Source organism: Girardinichthys multiradiatus, chromosome 14, assembly GCF_021462225.1.
Source record: "Girardinichthys multiradiatus isolate DD_20200921_A chromosome 14, DD_fGirMul_XY1, whole genome shotgun sequence".
Lineage (NCBI taxonomy): Eukaryota > Metazoa > Chordata > Actinopteri > Cyprinodontiformes > Goodeidae > Girardinichthys > Girardinichthys multiradiatus.
Genome location: NC_061807.1, coordinates 46264662 through 46283619, shown reverse-complemented (window position 1 = coordinate 46283619; position 18958 = coordinate 46264662). Strand labels below are relative to the sequence as shown.

Below are 18958 nucleotides of genomic sequence, written 5' to 3'. Positions count from 1 at the left end.
TTGGAACCAAAGATCTCAAACTTGGACTCATCAGACCAAAGCACAGATTTCCACTGGTCTAATGTTCATTCCTTGTGTTCTTTAGCCCAAACAAGTCTCTTCTGCTTGTTGCATGTCCTCAGCAGTGGTTCCCCAGCAGCTATTTTACCATGAAGGCCTGATTCACAGAGTCTCCTCTTAACAGTTGTTCTAGAGATGTGTCTGCTGCTAGAACTCTGTGTGGCATTGACCTGTTCTTTAATCTGAGCTGCTATTAACTTGACATTTCTGAAGCTGGTGACTCAGATGAACTTATCGTCCACAGCAGAGGTGACTCTTGGTCTTCCTTTCTTGGGGCGGTCCTCATGTGAGCCAGTTTCTTTGTAGCGCTTGATGGTTTTTGCGACTGCACTTGGGGACACTTTCAAAGTTTTCCCAATTTTTCGAACTGACTGACCTTAATTTCTTAAAGTAATGATGGCCACTCGTTTTTCTTTACTTTGCTGCTTTTTTCTTGCCATAATACAAATTCTAACAGTCTATTTAGTAGGACTATCAGCTGTGTACTGTATCCACCTCTTGCACAACACAACTGATGGTCCCAACCCCATTTATAAGGCTTGAAATCCCACTTATTAAGCCTGACAGGGCACACCTGTGAAGTGAAAACCATTTCAGGTGACTACCTCTTGAAGCTCATCAACAGAAGGCTAAGAGTGTGTGGAGCGGTAATCAAAGCAAAAGGTGGCAACTGTTGAGAATTAAAATCATGTACTTTCATGCTATTAGTTTAGTTTGCATGTGGGAACATTAAACTGAGATTTAACATGAGTGAGCCTTGAGGAGGAATCACAGATCACCGCAGGAGTCAGGATGGAACAAGGGTGAAACAGAGGTTAGGAAGTTCTTAACAACTGCAATCAGTAAATGCCGGCTGTATGGATAATAAAGCAACAACTGCAAGCAGTAAATGCTGGCTGTATGGACAATAAAGCAATAAATGTCGACTTTTGGGCATGGTATAGATACCACAAGGGAGCTTGGCTGATTTACAGCACCAGACTGCATAAGGGGAGGCACAGTCAGTAAGCTTTGAAGTTGAGGGTATAAGATGGGCTGGCATTTGTAATGAGGTAGACATCTGGGCAAAGACAGCCATGCTTTGCTGAAACCTGCGATCTCTCCGTAAGGCCTTACGTAATTTTCTTTCTTTGTGTTATTCTGTATGTATTAATTTTGCATTGGAAATCATTATCTTCCGAATTAAACTTTTGTTAATCTTAATTTCCTGCCCTTCATCTGTTCTTTCTCACGACATCCGGACTGGGTGAGGTTGAGGCCGCAAGGATATCAGTGATAGCATTATTTTACCTCAACAATTTGGTGCCATGACCCGGATGTTGTGGGCATAACCGAAGGAGATCGCATCACCAGCGGGGACGAAGGTAAGAGGTTTTTACTTGGTGGTTTCCCCGCTGTATGATGTGATGAACCTGAGGTGAATTTAAAGGGCTGCGCGGAGGCGGTTTAGAAGAGCGGTTAGGATAAAAACTCTGTGCCCCAGAGTTGGTCGCTCTTCCGGACTCGGAGTTGCGGATCGTGCTGAGAGTTCCACACTCGTGATTTGGCTCACCCAAAACGTGGATATAGTTTAGTTGGGGACGTTTGGACTTAGGAACGGGTTGGCTCACCCGGAGTTTTGCGCTCACCTCGAACAGGATGCAGTTATAGGACGGTGAGCTCCGCCGGGGTCGATTAGCGACTAGAATGTGAGCCGCTGAGGTCGGGAGTAACTTCCCTGGTCAGGACCTAAATGTTACACTCAGTTAACTGAGAACCTTTCTCTTTGTTGCCGGCAACTGTCAACTGTCTGCTCTGCTTTCTTTTTATTTCCCTTTTCTCTCCTTGCTGTGCACAGTGTGTGTATGCGTGTGTGTGTATGTTTGGCTGTGAGTGAGAGGTGACATCATCACATGAGCTGTACTGAAATTTGAGGAAACAAGCATTGTGATTCGAACACTGGTTGGTTTTGTGTTGCTGTGCTGCAGTTATCAAATAGTAACATGGAGGAGTATTATAGGGTGTTTGAGGATGTTGACAGGTGAAATGGTTGGAAACCCCTTGCAAAACAAAATAGATGAATAGCAGCGTATTTGGATTGCTCATATAGATTCACACGACGCTAATAAAGTAAAAAAATGTCTGGAAAATGCTGTCAAAGTGAAGGGAAATACGTATAACCAGGCGCGTAGTTAGACCTCGGCGGGCTTCTTGATAAAAGACATTTAGAAATATTAAAAAGATGCAGCCACAAAATAGTATTGGACTTCACATTTTTATTTAAAAACAATCAGCTTTTTAAATTGTGTTCCATATACTCACGTCCCGCTCCACAATAACCTGATAGTGAAGTAAAAGGAGAAGACAAAAAATAGTTATTTGCGCACTTTCGGCTCATTTCAGAGCAACCGCGGAGCCAACCGAAGAGTGGGAGGCTGGTGCGGGTGTGTTCAGGAACAGGTGGAAGCACAGCGGTATAGCCCAGACGAAGATAGCGGTAAAACCTGAATGCTAACTCGGAATGGGCTAAAAGTTTTATCAGCAAAATTCAGATTAAGTTCTTTTCTAAGTACCTCAAAATGTGTCATTATTTGCTTCGACAAAATGGTTTTTCTTCAGTCCTAAACTCTGTTTCTCCTTGTCCTTCATTCAGCTTCTAACAAAAATAAACAGTACAATTATTGCAAACCTTTTGTTGTCCACAATAATTTACATTCAGTCTAAAACCAGCCGAGACAGAGAACTGGTACAATATGTCCTATATTATTTTAATGTTAAATTACCTATAAATTGTCAGAGGGTGTGTTGAATAAGTGCAAATATAAACGAAATGTGGAGGACAAGGCAGAGAGAAATCGGAAATGTTTAATGCAGCTGCTCGCGTGACAAGGAACTACACTGCACCACCGTACATCCACCCTAATAATCTGTTTACTGAGGCTATGGTTAGATGAGTTAGATTATTAGCTGGTATAACTTTAGCATTGGGAGATTTCAGACAACTTTTGGGTCGCAGCACTACACGTAGTAATCTCCAAGTTATTGAGAATGCGGCCCGCACCTCTCATCAATGCAACGCAACACCTTATTTTGCTGTGGCTGGAGGGATGGGAGACGCGCTGTGTGACATGTTCCCATCTAAAATTCAGACACCGTGCTTTAATTTTTCTGAGATGGGCGAACACATGTTTCTTTATGAGACAGTAGACACCCTTTCTGTCTCCGAGACATGGAAATTGACTGAGCTTTTACTGTAACTAATTATATGAGCCCTCTTTCAGACTCTAACATTGAAAACTGGCTCAGAGTTTATCTGTTCTTTCTTTCTAGGTGAAATGACTAAAGGAGCTACATCCATTAACATTTACTTTTCCTTCCCATAGAAAGTACTTCTGGATCAGTGCTTCTGTGTTCTTTTTGTGTCTCTGCTCTGTTCTCTCAAACCCCCAGTCGGTCGTAGCAGATGGCCGCTCACACTGAGCCTGGTACTGCTGGAGGTTTCTTCCTGTTAAAAGGGAGTTTTTCCTCTCCACTGTCTCTACATGCATGCTCAGTATGAGGGATTGCTGCAAAGTCAACGCCAGTGACTGTCCACTGTCTCTACATGCTCATCCGGGAGGAGTGAATGCTGTAAGTCACTGACTGGATGCAATCTGCTGGGTTTCCTTAGATAGAAAAACTTTTTATCCAATTTGAATAAAAATCTAACTCCGACTGCACTGTTCAATTGTCAGGATTAATAGGAATGTATGTACCTGACTGTTGTGAAATGCCTTGAGACAACATGTGTTGTGAATTGGTGCTATATAAATAAAACTGAATTGAATTGAATTGAATTGAATTGTATCAAACAGACAGTGACTCGATGGAGTTCAATACTTTAGACAAACTGTGATGGATGGAATACCTGAAGGAAAATAATGCGAGGAAACCCAGATTTAGGAAGGGGTGGTCACGCTAGGTGGGAGAGACATTTGTTACACCACATGCAGGAATATTTGGAGGAAAAAAAAAAAAAAGAACAAATAGAACATGAAAAGAAACAGCCTGATGCATTACTCAAAAAACTTAAAACTGTCCAATTAACCGCAGTAAGATAGAAGAGGAATAGTAAAAGCCTGATAAGAAAATGATCACTGCAGAGGCTGAGAGAGAAGCAAATTGGATAACGGCTCGTGTTACATCTCCCCCCACTTCAGCAGCTCGGGGTGGTAAAACCCCCTAGCTCCTACCAATGTATGTCAACTGGCTCCACCTATCCAGTGGGAGTCACACCCATATAGTCCTCGTGGCTGGGCCATGGGTGGACCGTTTGGAAAGAGGGCCGGACGAAGGGGTGGACAGGGAGGAGCTGGTTTCTCCTCCTACCTAGTATGTGGGCAGATGGATCATGGGGCCCGCAGCTATGGGCACGCCCAGAAGGAGCTCCTTCATCCTTGTGTCAACCTCTGGCACAACAAGCTCCTGTCACCGCACAATGCAGCTCTCATACCACAGTGACACACCCCACAGAGAGGTCCAGACAATGGGAAAAAGGCAGAACCCATTGTTCCAGTGGAATTAAAGGGACACATTGCTATTTCTTGTGAACACTGAAGCCACTTCTTCCACGTTGAATATTCCTCCATCCAATAAAATGTCTTCTCTGATGGGGTGAAACAGACTCTGCCTGTGCCTATACCTCTTCACACTATGGTTGGAAAACAAAAACTGTTGCATTCATTGGTTGTTTCGCCTGACACACCTGTGAATCTACTGGGCAGAGACATTTTGATTGCATTGGGAGCTACAATACTTTGTTCCATGGATATTTTGGTTGTGACTTTTCCTGATGAAACCAAACTGCATGCAGCGAATGGCCCCGGATCACATCAGTATTTACTGTGGCCTAAAGAGGAGGAGCCTTATGTGAACATTTATCAGGGCTTCATTGAGCCTGAAACCCCTTCTGGTGCTGGAGTGAGGTCCAGTTTGCTTATCTGGAAACCCTGGATTCGGGCCCTGGCTCTTGCAGCCCAATACCTGCTCTGCCACGTGTAACTTTGTTTTATGACAGAAATGAGAAAATAAACAGATTGGTTTCACGAACAGTTTGAGGAATACTTTAGAAGGGAAAATATGGACCACATCCTCTAAAATGTCTAATGAAGCTGTACTTCACCTTGCACCTTGCAAGTCATCAGACTAAAGAACAGGGAGGAGTTGTAACACGTTCCCCTGCAGCCACTGAGTAGCAACATTACTGCTGTACCAGCCCTTTCTTTTTCTCCCTTCACTAACATTTATTGTATTGCAGTTACTGCATCTGACTGCTGTGTTAGAACATCATCAGCTATCTAGATAACATGGCAGATAATTAACTGATCACCCTCTGACTGAGGCTGTTTTATCCAGTTGTCCATCACATCTATGGGCTCAAGGACCCACTGATGTTGGATGTGTGAACTTTGCCCCTGTGGAATTTAAGTAGCAGGATGTCTTCCCCATCTGGCGAAACCAGTACTCACACTCTCCTGCTGCAGAGGCAGGAATTGCTGACACCATTGAGGGGCTCTTAAAAGCAGGCGTGTTGGAACCCTGCCAGTCTACCTGAAAAACCCCCATTCTGCCTGTAAATAGGAAAGTTATAGGTAACTGCAAAATGGCTCACGATTTAAGATAAATTAATAGCTCTGACAGCTGACTGGCTGAACACTACAGGGATGTCTTCTTCACTTATAAGAATCAGCAACTGAGAGACACCAGGTTGCCTCAAGATTTTGCCTTATCCCCGGGTCAGGTTCTCAAATCAGGTTCTCAAACAGCAGCTCCAGGACTGCATGTTGCCAGCGGAGGTGGTTTTCTGATTACACCCCGAACAGCAACCACGTGTATTGAAGCTACCAACTCTATTCTTTTACATCTTGCAGAAAAAGGTGTCGAAGTGAGTAACAGATTGAAGAATACAGGTTACTTTTTAGGAACAGTTATTTCAACAACAGGAACCCATATTTTTTCTGCACAAATATCTGCCATTTTACATCATCCCAAACAAAGATTTGTTGTCATTTTTGGGTTTGACTGCCAATAGCAGAAACTATGTCCCTAATTACACTGGTTTGACAGCACCACTGGCTCATTTGGTAAAAAAGCAGGGTATGAGAAATCTTAATGCATCACTGAATTGGAACACAGACGCGAGGAACCGTTCATTAAATTTAAACAGCTGTTGTAGTTTGCTGCACAATTGCTCTTTTCAGGATTACTGTCTGCCTTTATATTTAGATGTTTCTGTAACAACAGTGTTGTTTCAGCAAAAAGGGGGATATAGAGATGTGATTCAGTATGTTAGCTGTATGTTAGATAAAATGGAAAAAGACATGTTGATTTGAAACAATGGTTGAGAAGTGGATTTGTGACTGCAGCACAGAAGACAATCAAACATGAAAATTAAATGAGATTTGTGGCTCGAGTTTTGCTGTTGCCTAAAAAAAGTAGCAGGTTATGCACGCGGCTTCAATTTAGTAAGTGTTGAAGCTGAGACCTTTGAACATCTAAACCCAAAAAAATCAACAATATCACAAATGGGGTTCTCCCCTTGAGGAACTTACTGTGTGGAAGAGAAATGGCCCTGGTGATAAAAGTTGTGAAGCCACCAAACATGAGAGAACACATTTCGGAAGAGGCACATGGAACATCACATGTAGGTATTTCACAGGTGCTTATCAATCCAGAACAATGATGGCACCCATATTTAAAAAATATGATGAACTGTTCCATCTGTGGATAATTGAATCCAAAACTTACGATGCATTCATCTCCAGGTAAGTTTAAAATTACGCCCATCCTGGGAAAGAGATATTCTATGGTAATATGTTTAATTAATCATAACATTTCCAGACATGGCTCCCGGAAAAAAACAAGGTCTGATAATGAAAATTATTTCAGGAACAAGGATCTACAACAGGTGGAACAAATGTTGGAACTACAACTTGATTTCGGTACAGTATATCATTCTCAGTCACATGGCAAGGTTGAAAGAATGAACCAAACATTAAAAACAAAATTGGCTACAATCTGTGCACAGACTAAATTAAATTGGGTGGATGCTTTGCCAGTTGCTTTGATGTTTGTCAGGATGTCTGTTAATTAGTCCACAGGTTACACCCCACATGAACTACAGACTGGGACCAGCACAGCGGATACCAGGACAAACAGGTGAATTTGCACAATTATAGTCTAACACGTTCTTTAATGAGTTGCAGACCCTAGCGGCAGAATTCTCCAGAGGACCTGAGGGAACAAGAGGTCCCCCTGTGGTACCAGGAGTCAACTGGGTGCTGCTTAGGGTCATCAAGCGGAAGTGGCAGGAACCCAGATTCACAGGCCCGTTCCAAGTCCTGGAAAGAACATCTCATGCAGTTCGTCTGAGAGGAAAAGGAGAAACCTGGTATCATTGGAGCCAGTGTACCAGCTGAGGAGCCTACAAAGTCACAGGCACCAGAGGTGTCATAAAGGGACATAATAAATCCCCTGGAGGCTCACCGGTGTGATCGCACTGAGCTGAAGAGGATTTATCCACTCCAGAGACTTTTTCTTTTGGTTTTCAAGAGGATTTATCCACTACAAGGAGTCGTTATATTCAACTAATCAACAGATAAATTCAGGACTGGGAATCGGAACATATGTGACTCTTGATTTTGATTATGTAATCTTTGAATGTGGTGTTTTTCTTTTTTTTTCCTGTCAATCTTTGGAGCATTGGTTATGCTGTTGTTGTTTTATGTACTTGATGTATGACTTTGAATCAACATTCTTGAGTAAATCCCACAGTGTGTGAAGGTTATAAACTCCTGGGCTAAGTGGGATTAATCTGATACAAAGAATGAAATTGGTGATGCATGGTTGGGATGTTAGTTGTAAATGGAAATGTGGGGGAGGTTTAATAATGACACTTGTGGGAATAATTGTATTCATGATGTGTGATGTTTTCCAAAGTGGTGAGCACCCCTCCAGTTCCAATTTCCGCAGCCGTTGTCATCTACTCCGGAAAATGACTGAAATATCGGATACATGCATTAAAAGACATGGAGGTATTGAATTAGATAATGTATTTGCTCAGACACCACATTTCAATTTGATCTCTGTTCTGTGTTTACATGTGAGGGCAGTGAGCTAGCCTGGACTAAATATAATGTGTATCTGAGTATCTATCAGAAAAGTGCGGTGGATGGTATGGAGAATATCGGCATGCCGGCCGAGGGTTTTGTCATTTGGGACACTAAACAGGGACGGATGCTGTCAGATAATCCATATGCAGAAACATTTCAGCATTTGGTGACCTTGGCTAGAGGACAAGCGAAGGGTAAATTGACAACTGGAGGTATTAATCCAATATTACTCAGCATTGGAAGAATACAGAGCAACCCCTACCAAAACCCTAATACTACAATAAGGCCACCTACTCTTAGATGTGGAAATATGAGTTCCGGATTTTATATGTATTTAGAATTAGATTTGTCAGGATGGCTCGCACAAGATCAGGGTAGAATTGTTAGAATTAATCTTGTTTCTGTTATGGCCAAAGGTGGTGAAGTGAAAACCCCTGTGGTTTAGATAGACTATAACACCTTAAGCCTGGAAGATGTTATCCAAGGGGCTCTGGGATTTACAGAGTCCAATTTGCGGTTAACATGGATGGCTCAGACAGCACGTGAGTCGGCCATGAGCAATTGTATAGCATGTGCGGCTGCTAGACCCACTCTGGTCACTGTACCTGCTCCCATATATGAGAACGTGGATCCACTAGGATTTAAATGCATGATTCTGTTAACTCATGGTAAAGAAAATCCTGCATTTCATACCTTAGCAAAGGTGTTTCCGGTTATTAGCAATAGCTCACTGGTAGGCCCTTTTTCTCCTCAGAGTGAGGGATATGATTACCCCTATTTTAATTTTACAGGGGTTACTGAAAAAACACAGTTAAAATTGGGAACTGTCTCTCCATCATGGTGTAACAAAACTTACCAAGCTGGCACTGTAGGACATTGGGCCCGAGAAGGTTTACATTTCTATTGTGGTGGAAGTATTTTATTAGCCCAAATATCCCCTAAGGCAGTAGGAAGCTGTGCAATGGTGAGGTTAATGGCTCCATTATGTCTTTGGGGGGAGAAATCACCTCATGGAGGAAAGGTGAGGAAGACCAGATCCTTTGATCTTAGGGGCAGCTCATTAACCTATATTGATGCAATTGGTGTTCCATGTGGGTTCCTGACAGGATAAATTAGTTGATCAAGTGGCAGCTGGTTTTGAAAATGTACCGGTAATTTCAGCAGTTTTTGCTGTAACCCCAAACAAAAATGTAGACAGGATCAATTCCATACATTACAATGTCTTAGGGTTGGCAAATCTGACACGAGATGCGGTTGAAGGGTTGGCAGAACAGTAAGCGCCTACTTCTCTTATGGCTGTACAGAATAGATTGGCTCTGGACATGTTATTGGCTGAAAAGGGTGTGTGTGTGCAACATTTGGTGACATGTGCTCCAATACTGCTCCTGATGGTTCAGTGACTCGAGCATTAGAAGGCTTGCGTACTAAGGAAATGCATAAATATTCAGGAATTGGCAGGGGACTGGAGAAGTGGTTCACCAACACCTTTGGTAAGTATCTCATTGCTGAATTCATTGTCTGTATTTTTGGTATTCTAATAACGTGCGGAAAGGGGCACTCACTCATGCACCTCTATATAATATGATGCAAAATGTGGTTACTGAACGTTGGAAATTAATGGCCCAGTTGTAATTCATGGCTGCATGGTGGTGCAGTTGGTAGCACTGTTGCCTTGCAGCAAGAAGGTCCTGGGTTCAATTACCAGCCAGGGGTCTTTCTGCATGGAGTTTGCATGTTCTCCCCGTGCACGCGTGGGTTCTCACCAGGTACTCCGGCTTCCTCCCACAGTCCAAAGACTTGCCTGTTAGGTTAATTGGTCACTCTAAATTGCCCTTAGGTGTATGTATGAATGAGTGTTTGTGTGTTGCCCTGTGATGGACTGGTAACCTGTCCAGGGTGTGCCCTGCCTCTTGCCCATAGATTGCTGGAGACAGGCACCAGCTCCCCCACGACCCACTATGGAATAAGCAGTAGAAAATGACTGACTGCTATTTAGTGAACATTACTTTTTTAGGACAACCCTATCATGTTTTTCTTTACTAAAGTCACATTTTACTATTCAAAGTACTACTAATGTGGTGAAATATTTTATATCAAGACAATTTACTTGTATTGCCAAGAAAGTATGATATATGTGCAGTAGCTTTGAATGCAGTTAAATAAAGATGCATCTGGCAATAAGGACATTTAATTATCAAAAACCAAGCAGGCCATCTGAGAGCAAACAATACCTAATGTAGAAAATAATTGACAAAACACTATTCCCAAACATGTCTCTGCATCCTAGATACTGGATTCCCCCTCACCTCCTGACCTTTTAATTCCTAGGACCAATAAGCCTTTGGAAGCATGCAGGCCATTCTCATCTATACTTTTCGAACTGTTTCCATAGGTTTTGAAGCGCTATACATTTAACATGTTTAGTTTAGTTTTTAAAAGCTAGTGTGATTAAATGTTTCTCAGAATTTGTGCTTTAATTCTACCTTGTTGTTGTTATGGTTACGTACAAGTTGTAGTTTTATTAGCAATATTTGTGTGCTGGTTTGTTTTCTTTTAAGTCTGTTCTGACTCAGTTATGTCTAAAGACGACCCCAAGACAACAGGAGTACAGTCGTATTTAATAAATTAGAATATGTGTTCCGATGAGGCTCGTTTGTCAGATTAAAATTACCTTTCTAAACTAACAAACTTTAAGCAGGTATTAAACACTTTTCATTAGGCCCACATTTCTGCATTAAACATGTTTTTATATTGGTCTGATGTAATCTCCTAATCTTAAATGTCTTGTTTTCATTAGCTGAAAGCAATAAATCATCATAATTAACAGAAATACAGGCTTTAAAACATCAGTCTCTGAGTAAATAATCAATATAAAGTGTTTTACTCAGTGAATTGAGTTGGTGAAATAAATGAACTTTCAGTAATATTCTATCTATTGAATACGACTATACATTTACCGACCACTTTATTAGGTACACCTTGGTAGTACCAGGTTGGACCCCCTTTTGCCTTCAGAACTGCTATAATACTTTGTGGCATAGATTCAACAAGATACTGCAAACATTCGTCAGAGAGTTTGGTCCATGTTGACATGGTAGCATCACACAAATGCTGCAGATTTGTTGGCTGCACATTGTTGGAGTCATCCATTTTGGTCGCACAGTTTTACATGCTTTCCACATCGCAGCTTTGACGTCACCGGGATTATAAATCCGCCGAAGAAAAAAAAGGGGTGTTGCCATTTCCCACGTGTCCCACAGGACGACGTAACGGAGGCGCATATCTAGAGAGACAAAAGCTCGCAGGCAAACTTTTGCTCCACAAGGCTTGAAAGCTGAAAATCTGTCTGATACAAGAAGGTCAGAAGATTCATATACCGATTGAAGACCACGCCAACACCCGGCGCAGGTGAAAACCCACAGTGGTTTTATTTCAAAGGAGACTGTTGATTCAGTCGAGTAAACTGTTCTTCATATTTTCCCCTCCTGGACAGATGAGAAGTTTACCGTTTTTTTCTTGAGATGATCACGGACGCGTGATCCCCCCTCCCTTGTTTTTCTTCAGACCTGACCCAACCAGTGAAGAGAAGAAATCAACGTCAAAGTAATTTCGTTCTTTTTATATTAAACTGGATAGGTGCATTTAGAGGTCTGGGTAGGATGAGGCATAGTTAAGGTGATTTAGAATCACCAGTAGTTAATCCAAGGTATCAACTTGTTGCATGTAATACTGATTGAAGTGTTTTATGCTGAGCTGTGTTTTGACTTGCTGTGCAAGCGCTGCTGAATCGTGCGTGTTCATGTTTTTGTCCGGCTGATCCCAAATCAGCCAGGAGATAGAAGTTGGACATTTAAAAGTTTTTTTATTCAAAGTCTGGGCCTCATCGACCACTCCTTTGTTCCAGTTTTATTACTGGAGTTTTTCCACTGAGTTCTCGCCTCAGAGTTTTATGACTCTTTGTTTGAGATTTGGGGCAATCAGCTGTACGGCTAAAGGGGCGTGGCCCCACCGTTTTACCAGCTGATCGCTGCAATCGAGACATCAGCACACCAGGAGGATTTCTCTTTCCATTTAACCCAAATTGCATATTTGTCCATAAAACCGCTGGTTTGGTCTTCATAGACACTAAATGCGCATACATTTTTCTTTTATTATTATTTTATGGGTGTCATTTTTATCCCCTTTGTGTAGAATAGTGTTTGTTAGTTAGGTGAAGGTTTTTGGACCAGAATAATGGTATATCAGAATTATTTGGCTTCAATAAATCTTCATATATATAATTAAGAGAAGCGTTTGTGTTTATTTTGTGCAAGAGTGATTTATCTGTCAAAACAAGATCGAAGTTCCCACACCTTCGGTGAAGCGGTTGAATAAACAGTGACATTTAGTGGTTTTGGTTAATAATTTATCAATTATTAATGATGAATAGCTAATTGTAATAATTGAAGAGCTTTGAGCCCATTATCACAACACCAGAGGACATCTCTGATTTCTATTCATAAGTAATGAATTTTTTGGTTAGGAAATTAGTTTTTTCTTTCAAATCATGATTTTAAATTATAATTCTTGATATCAATAATCATCAATAATCATAATTCTTACAACATCCATGATGCGAATCTCCCGGTCCACCACATCCCAAAGGTGCTCTATTGGATTGAGATCTGGCAACTGTGGAGGCCATTTGACAACAGGGAACTCATTGTCATGTTTAAGAAACTAGTCTGAGATGGTTCGTGCTTTATGACATAGTGCGTTATCCTGCTGGAAGTAACCATCAGAAGATGGGTACACTGTGGTCATAAAGGGATGGTCAGCAACAATACTCAGGTAGGCTGTGGCGTTGACACGATGCTTAATTGGTACTAAGGGGCCCAAAGTGTGCCAAGAAAATATCCTCCACACCATTACACCACCACCACCAGCCTGAACCGTTGATACAAGCCAGGATGGATCCATGCTTTCATGTTGTTGATGCCAAATTCTGACCCTACCATCCGAATGTCACAGCAGAAATCGAGACTCATCAGACCAGGCAACGTTTTTCTGATCTTCTATTGTCAAATTTTGGTGAGCCTGTGCGAATTGGAGCCTCAGTTTCCTGTTCTTAGCTGACAGGAGTGGCACCCGATGTGGTCTTCTGCTGCTGTAGCCCATCCGCCTCAAGGTTCAACGTGTTGTATGTTCAGAGATGCTCTTCTGCATGCCTTGGTTGTAACAAGTGGTCATTTGAGTTACTGTTGCCTTTCAATCAGCTTTCAAACCAGTCTGACCATTCTCCTCTGACCTCTGGCATCAACAAGTCATTTACGTCCACAGAACTGCTGCTCACTGGATATTTTCTCTTTTTCGGACCATTCTCTGTAAACTCTAGAGATAGTAGAGCATGAAAATCCCAATAGATCAGTCCTTCTTTCTGAAATACTCAGACCAGCCCGTCTGGCACCAACAACCATGCGACATTCAAAGTCACTTCAATCACCTTTCATCCCCATTCTGATACTCGGTTTGAACTGCGGCAGATAGTCTTGATCATGTCTATGTGTCTAAATGCATTGAGTTGCTGCCATATGATTGGCTGATTAAAAATTTGCGTTAACAAGCAGTTGGACAGGTGTAGCTAATAAAGTAGCCGGTGAGTGTACGTTTCTTTTTCTTTTCAGCTCCTATGGAAAAAATGTATAAGAGCAGCCCCTCTTAAAGTCCCACGCACTGTTAAATAAAAGGTGCACTGCAGTTTTAATACATGTACATCAGATTATGTTTTAATATTTTCCCTTCAGGAAAGCTGCTGGAATCTGGACTAAGGAGGTTTTAGGCTTCAATATATTTCGGATCTGCTTTTCAGGTCATTGGAAGGATCATGCGACAAATAAAACAGCTAAGCAAGGGACTGACAGATGCAATGGTGTGGCCCCTCCTGATATTTAGGCACACAGTATACTGTATTTATGGATTTGTATCTACAGAATTATTGAAAGTATTTAGCCTCTTTGTTATTTTGTTTTCATTGCTGTAAAAAAACATGGTCCATGTAAATTTGATTTCTTTACAAAGAAATATGAAAACATTGTGTAAATGTTATATTAAATTGGTGTAAAACAGGTCAATTCATATCGACCATGATTGATTTATTACAGCAATAAAAGAATAATCTTAAAGGGGTGAATTCTTTTTATAGAAATAAATGCAACTTTTTTTCTTATTAGCCATGTTTTTAATCTAAAAAAAACTTACACATTTGTCCCAGTTGTCCACAGACATTTTCAGTGATTATAAAGACAATTATAAGACAATTACTCATGTATACTTTCAAATTTAACAAAGCCAAAACCTTTTCCTACAGATTCATATGAGCACACCAAGTGGAACACCAAGGGGATAAAATCACATGACACAGAACTAGGGATTATTCTGGCAAAACAACACCAGATAAGATGTCAAAGGCAGGCAAACAACAGGGTCAGTAATCTGAACAAACAGACAAAATGAATCCTGCAACCATAATAAAGATAAATGTCAAATGAGTAAGGATCACAATTAGATCTACACCAGTTTAAACCATGCACCACAATAACCACATTCACAGACGCAAGTGAAGGGCGCAAGCAGAATAAGAAAATACAGTGGTCCTTTAAATATGTTTTGAGGTATCTTCTGAAACCTAACAACACCAAACAACATCACAAAACCTCCCAACTACTCCATAAGGGAGAGAGGAGACACAAACAAGAGAAAGACTACTGCTGTCTTTACCGTTAGGAGGTGCTAAATTGAGGTGAAGGGATGTCCTAGGCTTAGGACCGGGTGTGGGGTCCAGTTTGAACCCTAAGGGGTAAAAGAAATCAAACAACGGGGAGAAGATGAAGCTCTGTGCATTGGTTGCACAAACCTTTCAGCTAGGATAGTTACAGCACTGGTTTGTCATGTTGATTTCATGAGTGTGTGATATTATTAACAGCATTAACAGTTACATGGCTTTAGTTCAAGAATTAAAAAAATGAACCTCCATGACTGGAAAAACAGTGAGCATAGCCCAAAGTAAAGTATACACCAAGATATAAATTATGTTTCCAATTATAGCTCATGGACAGTTAACTGAGAACCCACACAGTAAGACTTTCCAACACATGATGAACCCATGTTTAACAACAAAGTGCAGTTAATTCAGAAAGCCTTAAAAAGCACTCAGTTTGTTAGGACCTTTGAACTAAGACAAAAACAAGAACGGGCTGGTATGTTGCTGTGTTGTTAAACAGAATAGGAGGTTTTCAAGAGATTTATAGCTTTCCTAAAAAATAAGAGTAATACCACACTGAAAGTGTAGGTAGTTCAGATTGCAGGTTTTTGCATGTTTGTTTTCCTTCCTTAAGGCTGACAGCAGCAACAATCCCACTAGCTCATCCAGTTTCTGTGTTTGTCTCAAACAGGCTTTGATACCTTTGAAATAAGGGACGTAGTTGTGCTGCCGAAGCATTGCCAAGGTGGTGGGGTTCAGCTGCAAAGACAAGTTTCCACTGCCACTTGGTTGTGAAGGTGAGTACTTGCCAATGTCTACAGCACCACCGCTCCCGTCAGCCCTGCCAGAATAGTACGCAGGGAGGGAGGAGGTATCCCTTGTCAACATGGAGGGGTTCTGAACACCACCCAGGTGGGGTATAGGTGAAGAGAGAGAACTGGAGTCACGGGCCAGGCTGCTGTATTTACCACCCATGTGTACCTCTGGTCCTGGATATTCAATTGCATGAGGAATGTGCAATTATTTAACAAAATTGTAGTGGTTTGTTAATCTTTTTCTTCGAGGACCTTTAAGTTTTTTCACAAATATGTTGTGAATAATTAGACATTGATAAATAATTAACAGTCTGTAATATAGAAAAAAAACATTTACAAAATGTTCACTGGCACTTTCATCCAAAACTGATACTATAGTAGTTATCATTGTTGTTGCTTTATTTGAAGTACATTTACTCTTCTAACCATTGCAGCACTTTGGTTTGTGGAATGTTGCTGAGCAAAGCAATGTTGATTTTATCTGAAAATGGATGGTCTCAACATGGATACTCTATGCTATGGGTGATAGCATAGAGTATCCATGTTGAGACCATCCATTTTCAGATAAAATCAATTTTTTTACTTTTAAAACATCCAAATCAATAAAAAACTTTCAAAGGATAAAGAATAGCAGTACAATGTGGAATTGTTAATGTGGTTATTACCTGCTCTGCTGTAATTCTGAGGGGAACGGGATGGGGTGTACCGTCCGTACCCCCCTAGAGGGCTGTTGGAGCTGGGGCTGGAGGGCCTCTGCTGACAGGGTGACTTCTCCCCATCACCCTGGATACACAAACACATAAAGTGACAGAAAAGTCATCTATCTGTCTATGTCCTCAGTTGCAACAAAAGGCAAGAATGAAAGGAAATTCCAACTGAAATACTACTGAAAACATTCTGCAAGACAAAGACTTATGTTTTCTTTATTCTGAACAAACAAAACTGAGACTACAGGGATCAACAATGAAAAAAGATGATTTGGAGGTTTCTTTGATTAAAAATTAACTTGGAATATACCAAGTACATCTTTTAGCTTCTATGTTTTTTTTTTTTTTAAATAAATTTTTCAGCACTAGAGGCCTTTATTTTTGACAGTAGGCAGACAGGAAGGAGGGGCAAACAGAGGGGGAGACATTCTGCAAAGGTCACCATGTCTGGGACTCAAACCCGCTACAGCCACTTCGAGGACTATAACCTCTATATATATAACCTCCTTGTTTCCAGTCATTAACTGTTGTAGCTAAAGAATATACATGATCTATGCAAGCTCTCTTCTTTCGAGACCCATTCTGTTCCTCTGCCAATACAGCATATCTATCTATCTATCTATCTATCTATCTATCTATCTATCTATCTATCTATCTATCTATCTATCTATCTATCTATCTATCTATCTATCTATCTATCTATCTATCTATCTATCTATCTATCTATCTATCTATCTATCTATCTATCTATCTATCTATCTATCTATCTATCTATCTATCTATCTATCTATCTATCTATCTATCTATCTATATCTATCTATCTATGCCGTTACGGTAGCATGTGTAATGCAAGGGCTATCTACGCATTTCTCATATCATGACTCTGAAGACCGATGAACATTGTCAGTAGGTTTAATGACATTGTGTGAATTTCTCCAGAGCATCCAGGACTCCATCTCTCGGGGTAATGGAGCATGCCATTCCATCCCAGTCTCTATTCTTAGCTGTAAGTTCATGCAGAATAGACTTTCCACGTATAGTGACTGTTGCTACAAAACCTAGTGGATCATAAAGGCTGTTGATTGTTGATAAAACAGCTCTCCTAGTGAAGCGATTTGTCTCTTTGACACTCCAAAGGTGAAGCAATCTTTTCCCATGTCCCAAAGGAGACCAAGGCTACGTTGCATGAGCGCTGAACCGGCTTCAACGTCTTTTAGACTTTTAGCATGATCTTGGGAAGGGAAAGCCTCCAATACTTCCTTTTTGTTAGCTGCTATTTCATGCAGTCTTAGATTTGATTTCACAAGTGCGTCACGGGTTCTTTGGAGTATGGACACAGCCATTCCAACGGTGGGAAGAGATTTGAGTCCATCCACATAGAAGTCACGTGTGACAAACTGTTTAACATCTGCATCACAGACTGGCTTGCTGCATAGAACAGACTGATGTAAGCTGTACGGCTGGTGATGGGCTATTCCCAAACTCTTATCATATACTCTACAATGTCTTTGGAAATGTCGTTGTTACGAAACCACAAAAACACAAGTAGTTTCTGTCTTGCTCTCAAACATGGAAACAGTAAAACATCTGTTCAATATCCGCTGTGAAGCCAACAGCCTCCTTTCTTAAGCGTATTAGGATGCTTAATAGTGAGCTGTTAAGATCCAGTCTCGTTAAGACATCATTCAGTGATACACTCTCGTACTTCCCACTGCTGTCAAAAACGACCCCAATTTGTTTGGGTTTACGGGGGTGATAGACACAGAATAGCGGCAAAAACCAACAATCCTCTCCGTTTTTTAGTGGAGGGGCAATTTGTGCATGTTTGTTTTTGAATATTTTCTCCGTGAAAGAGACAAAGTGTTCTTTCATTTTTACTTTCATTTCAAAGTTGTGCACAAGTGAATTAGGCGGTTCAGGGCCTGTGGTCTGTTGTTAGGAAGATGTTGGCGTGACAATCTAAAAGGTAATGAAGCTGTCCAATAAACATCTGTGTCCTTCCTTAGACCTTCCTCCATTGTTTTTAAGAAGACATTGTCTTGAATGGAACGTGAGATGTAATTGTTGTGTCTGGTTTGTTTGAACACATTACATCCTAAATGGTGAGATTCACAAATGCTGTTCACAAGCTGAGTGCCTAAGTTGAGTAGGATTTCTATTCCACAAAGTCTCTCTTTTATGTTGAAAACATTGGGGCATGGCTCAAATATTGTGGGACGGCCCTTCTCAGTTGCATTTGTGAAGAAAAATGTAGCCAGGGTTTTGTGGAAACATCTGTTCAATGTCCGCTGTGAAGCCAACAGCCTCCTTTCTTAAGCGTATTAGGATGCTTAATAGTGAGCTGTTAAGATCCAGTCTCGTTAAGACATCATTCAGTGATACACTCTCGTACTTCCCACTGCTGTCAAAAACGACCCCAATCTGTTTGGGTTTACGGGGTTGATAGACACAGAATAGCGGCAAAAACCAACAATCCTCTCCGTCTTTTAGTGGAGGGGCAATTTCTGC

General features: G+C 41.1%; 1 protein-coding gene across 17 annotated transcripts in view; it reads right to left on the bottom strand.

The window, feature by feature from the left end:
* ablim2 (actin binding LIM protein family, member 2) overlaps nt 1-18958 on the bottom strand; it is a 332383-nt gene that overhangs the window by 76489 nt on the left and 236936 nt on the right. For 8 of the 17 annotated variants that reach the window (XR_007041374.1, XM_047385748.1, XM_047385747.1 and 5 more), the window contains 3 exons: nt 16409-16526; nt 15630-15917; nt 14946-15017 (listed from right to left, as the gene is read on the bottom strand). Coding sequence is in view for 15 of the 17 variants with exons in the window: in XM_047385748.1 (XP_047241704.1) it covers nt 14946-15017; nt 15630-15917; nt 16409-16526 (478 nt within the window). In the remaining 2 variants the exon portion in view is untranslated. The remainder of the gene's footprint in view (nt 1-14945; nt 15018-15629; nt 15918-16408; nt 16527-18958) is intronic. The other 9 variants (XR_007041375.1, XM_047385756.1, XM_047385757.1 and 6 more) reach the window with 3 other exon arrangements.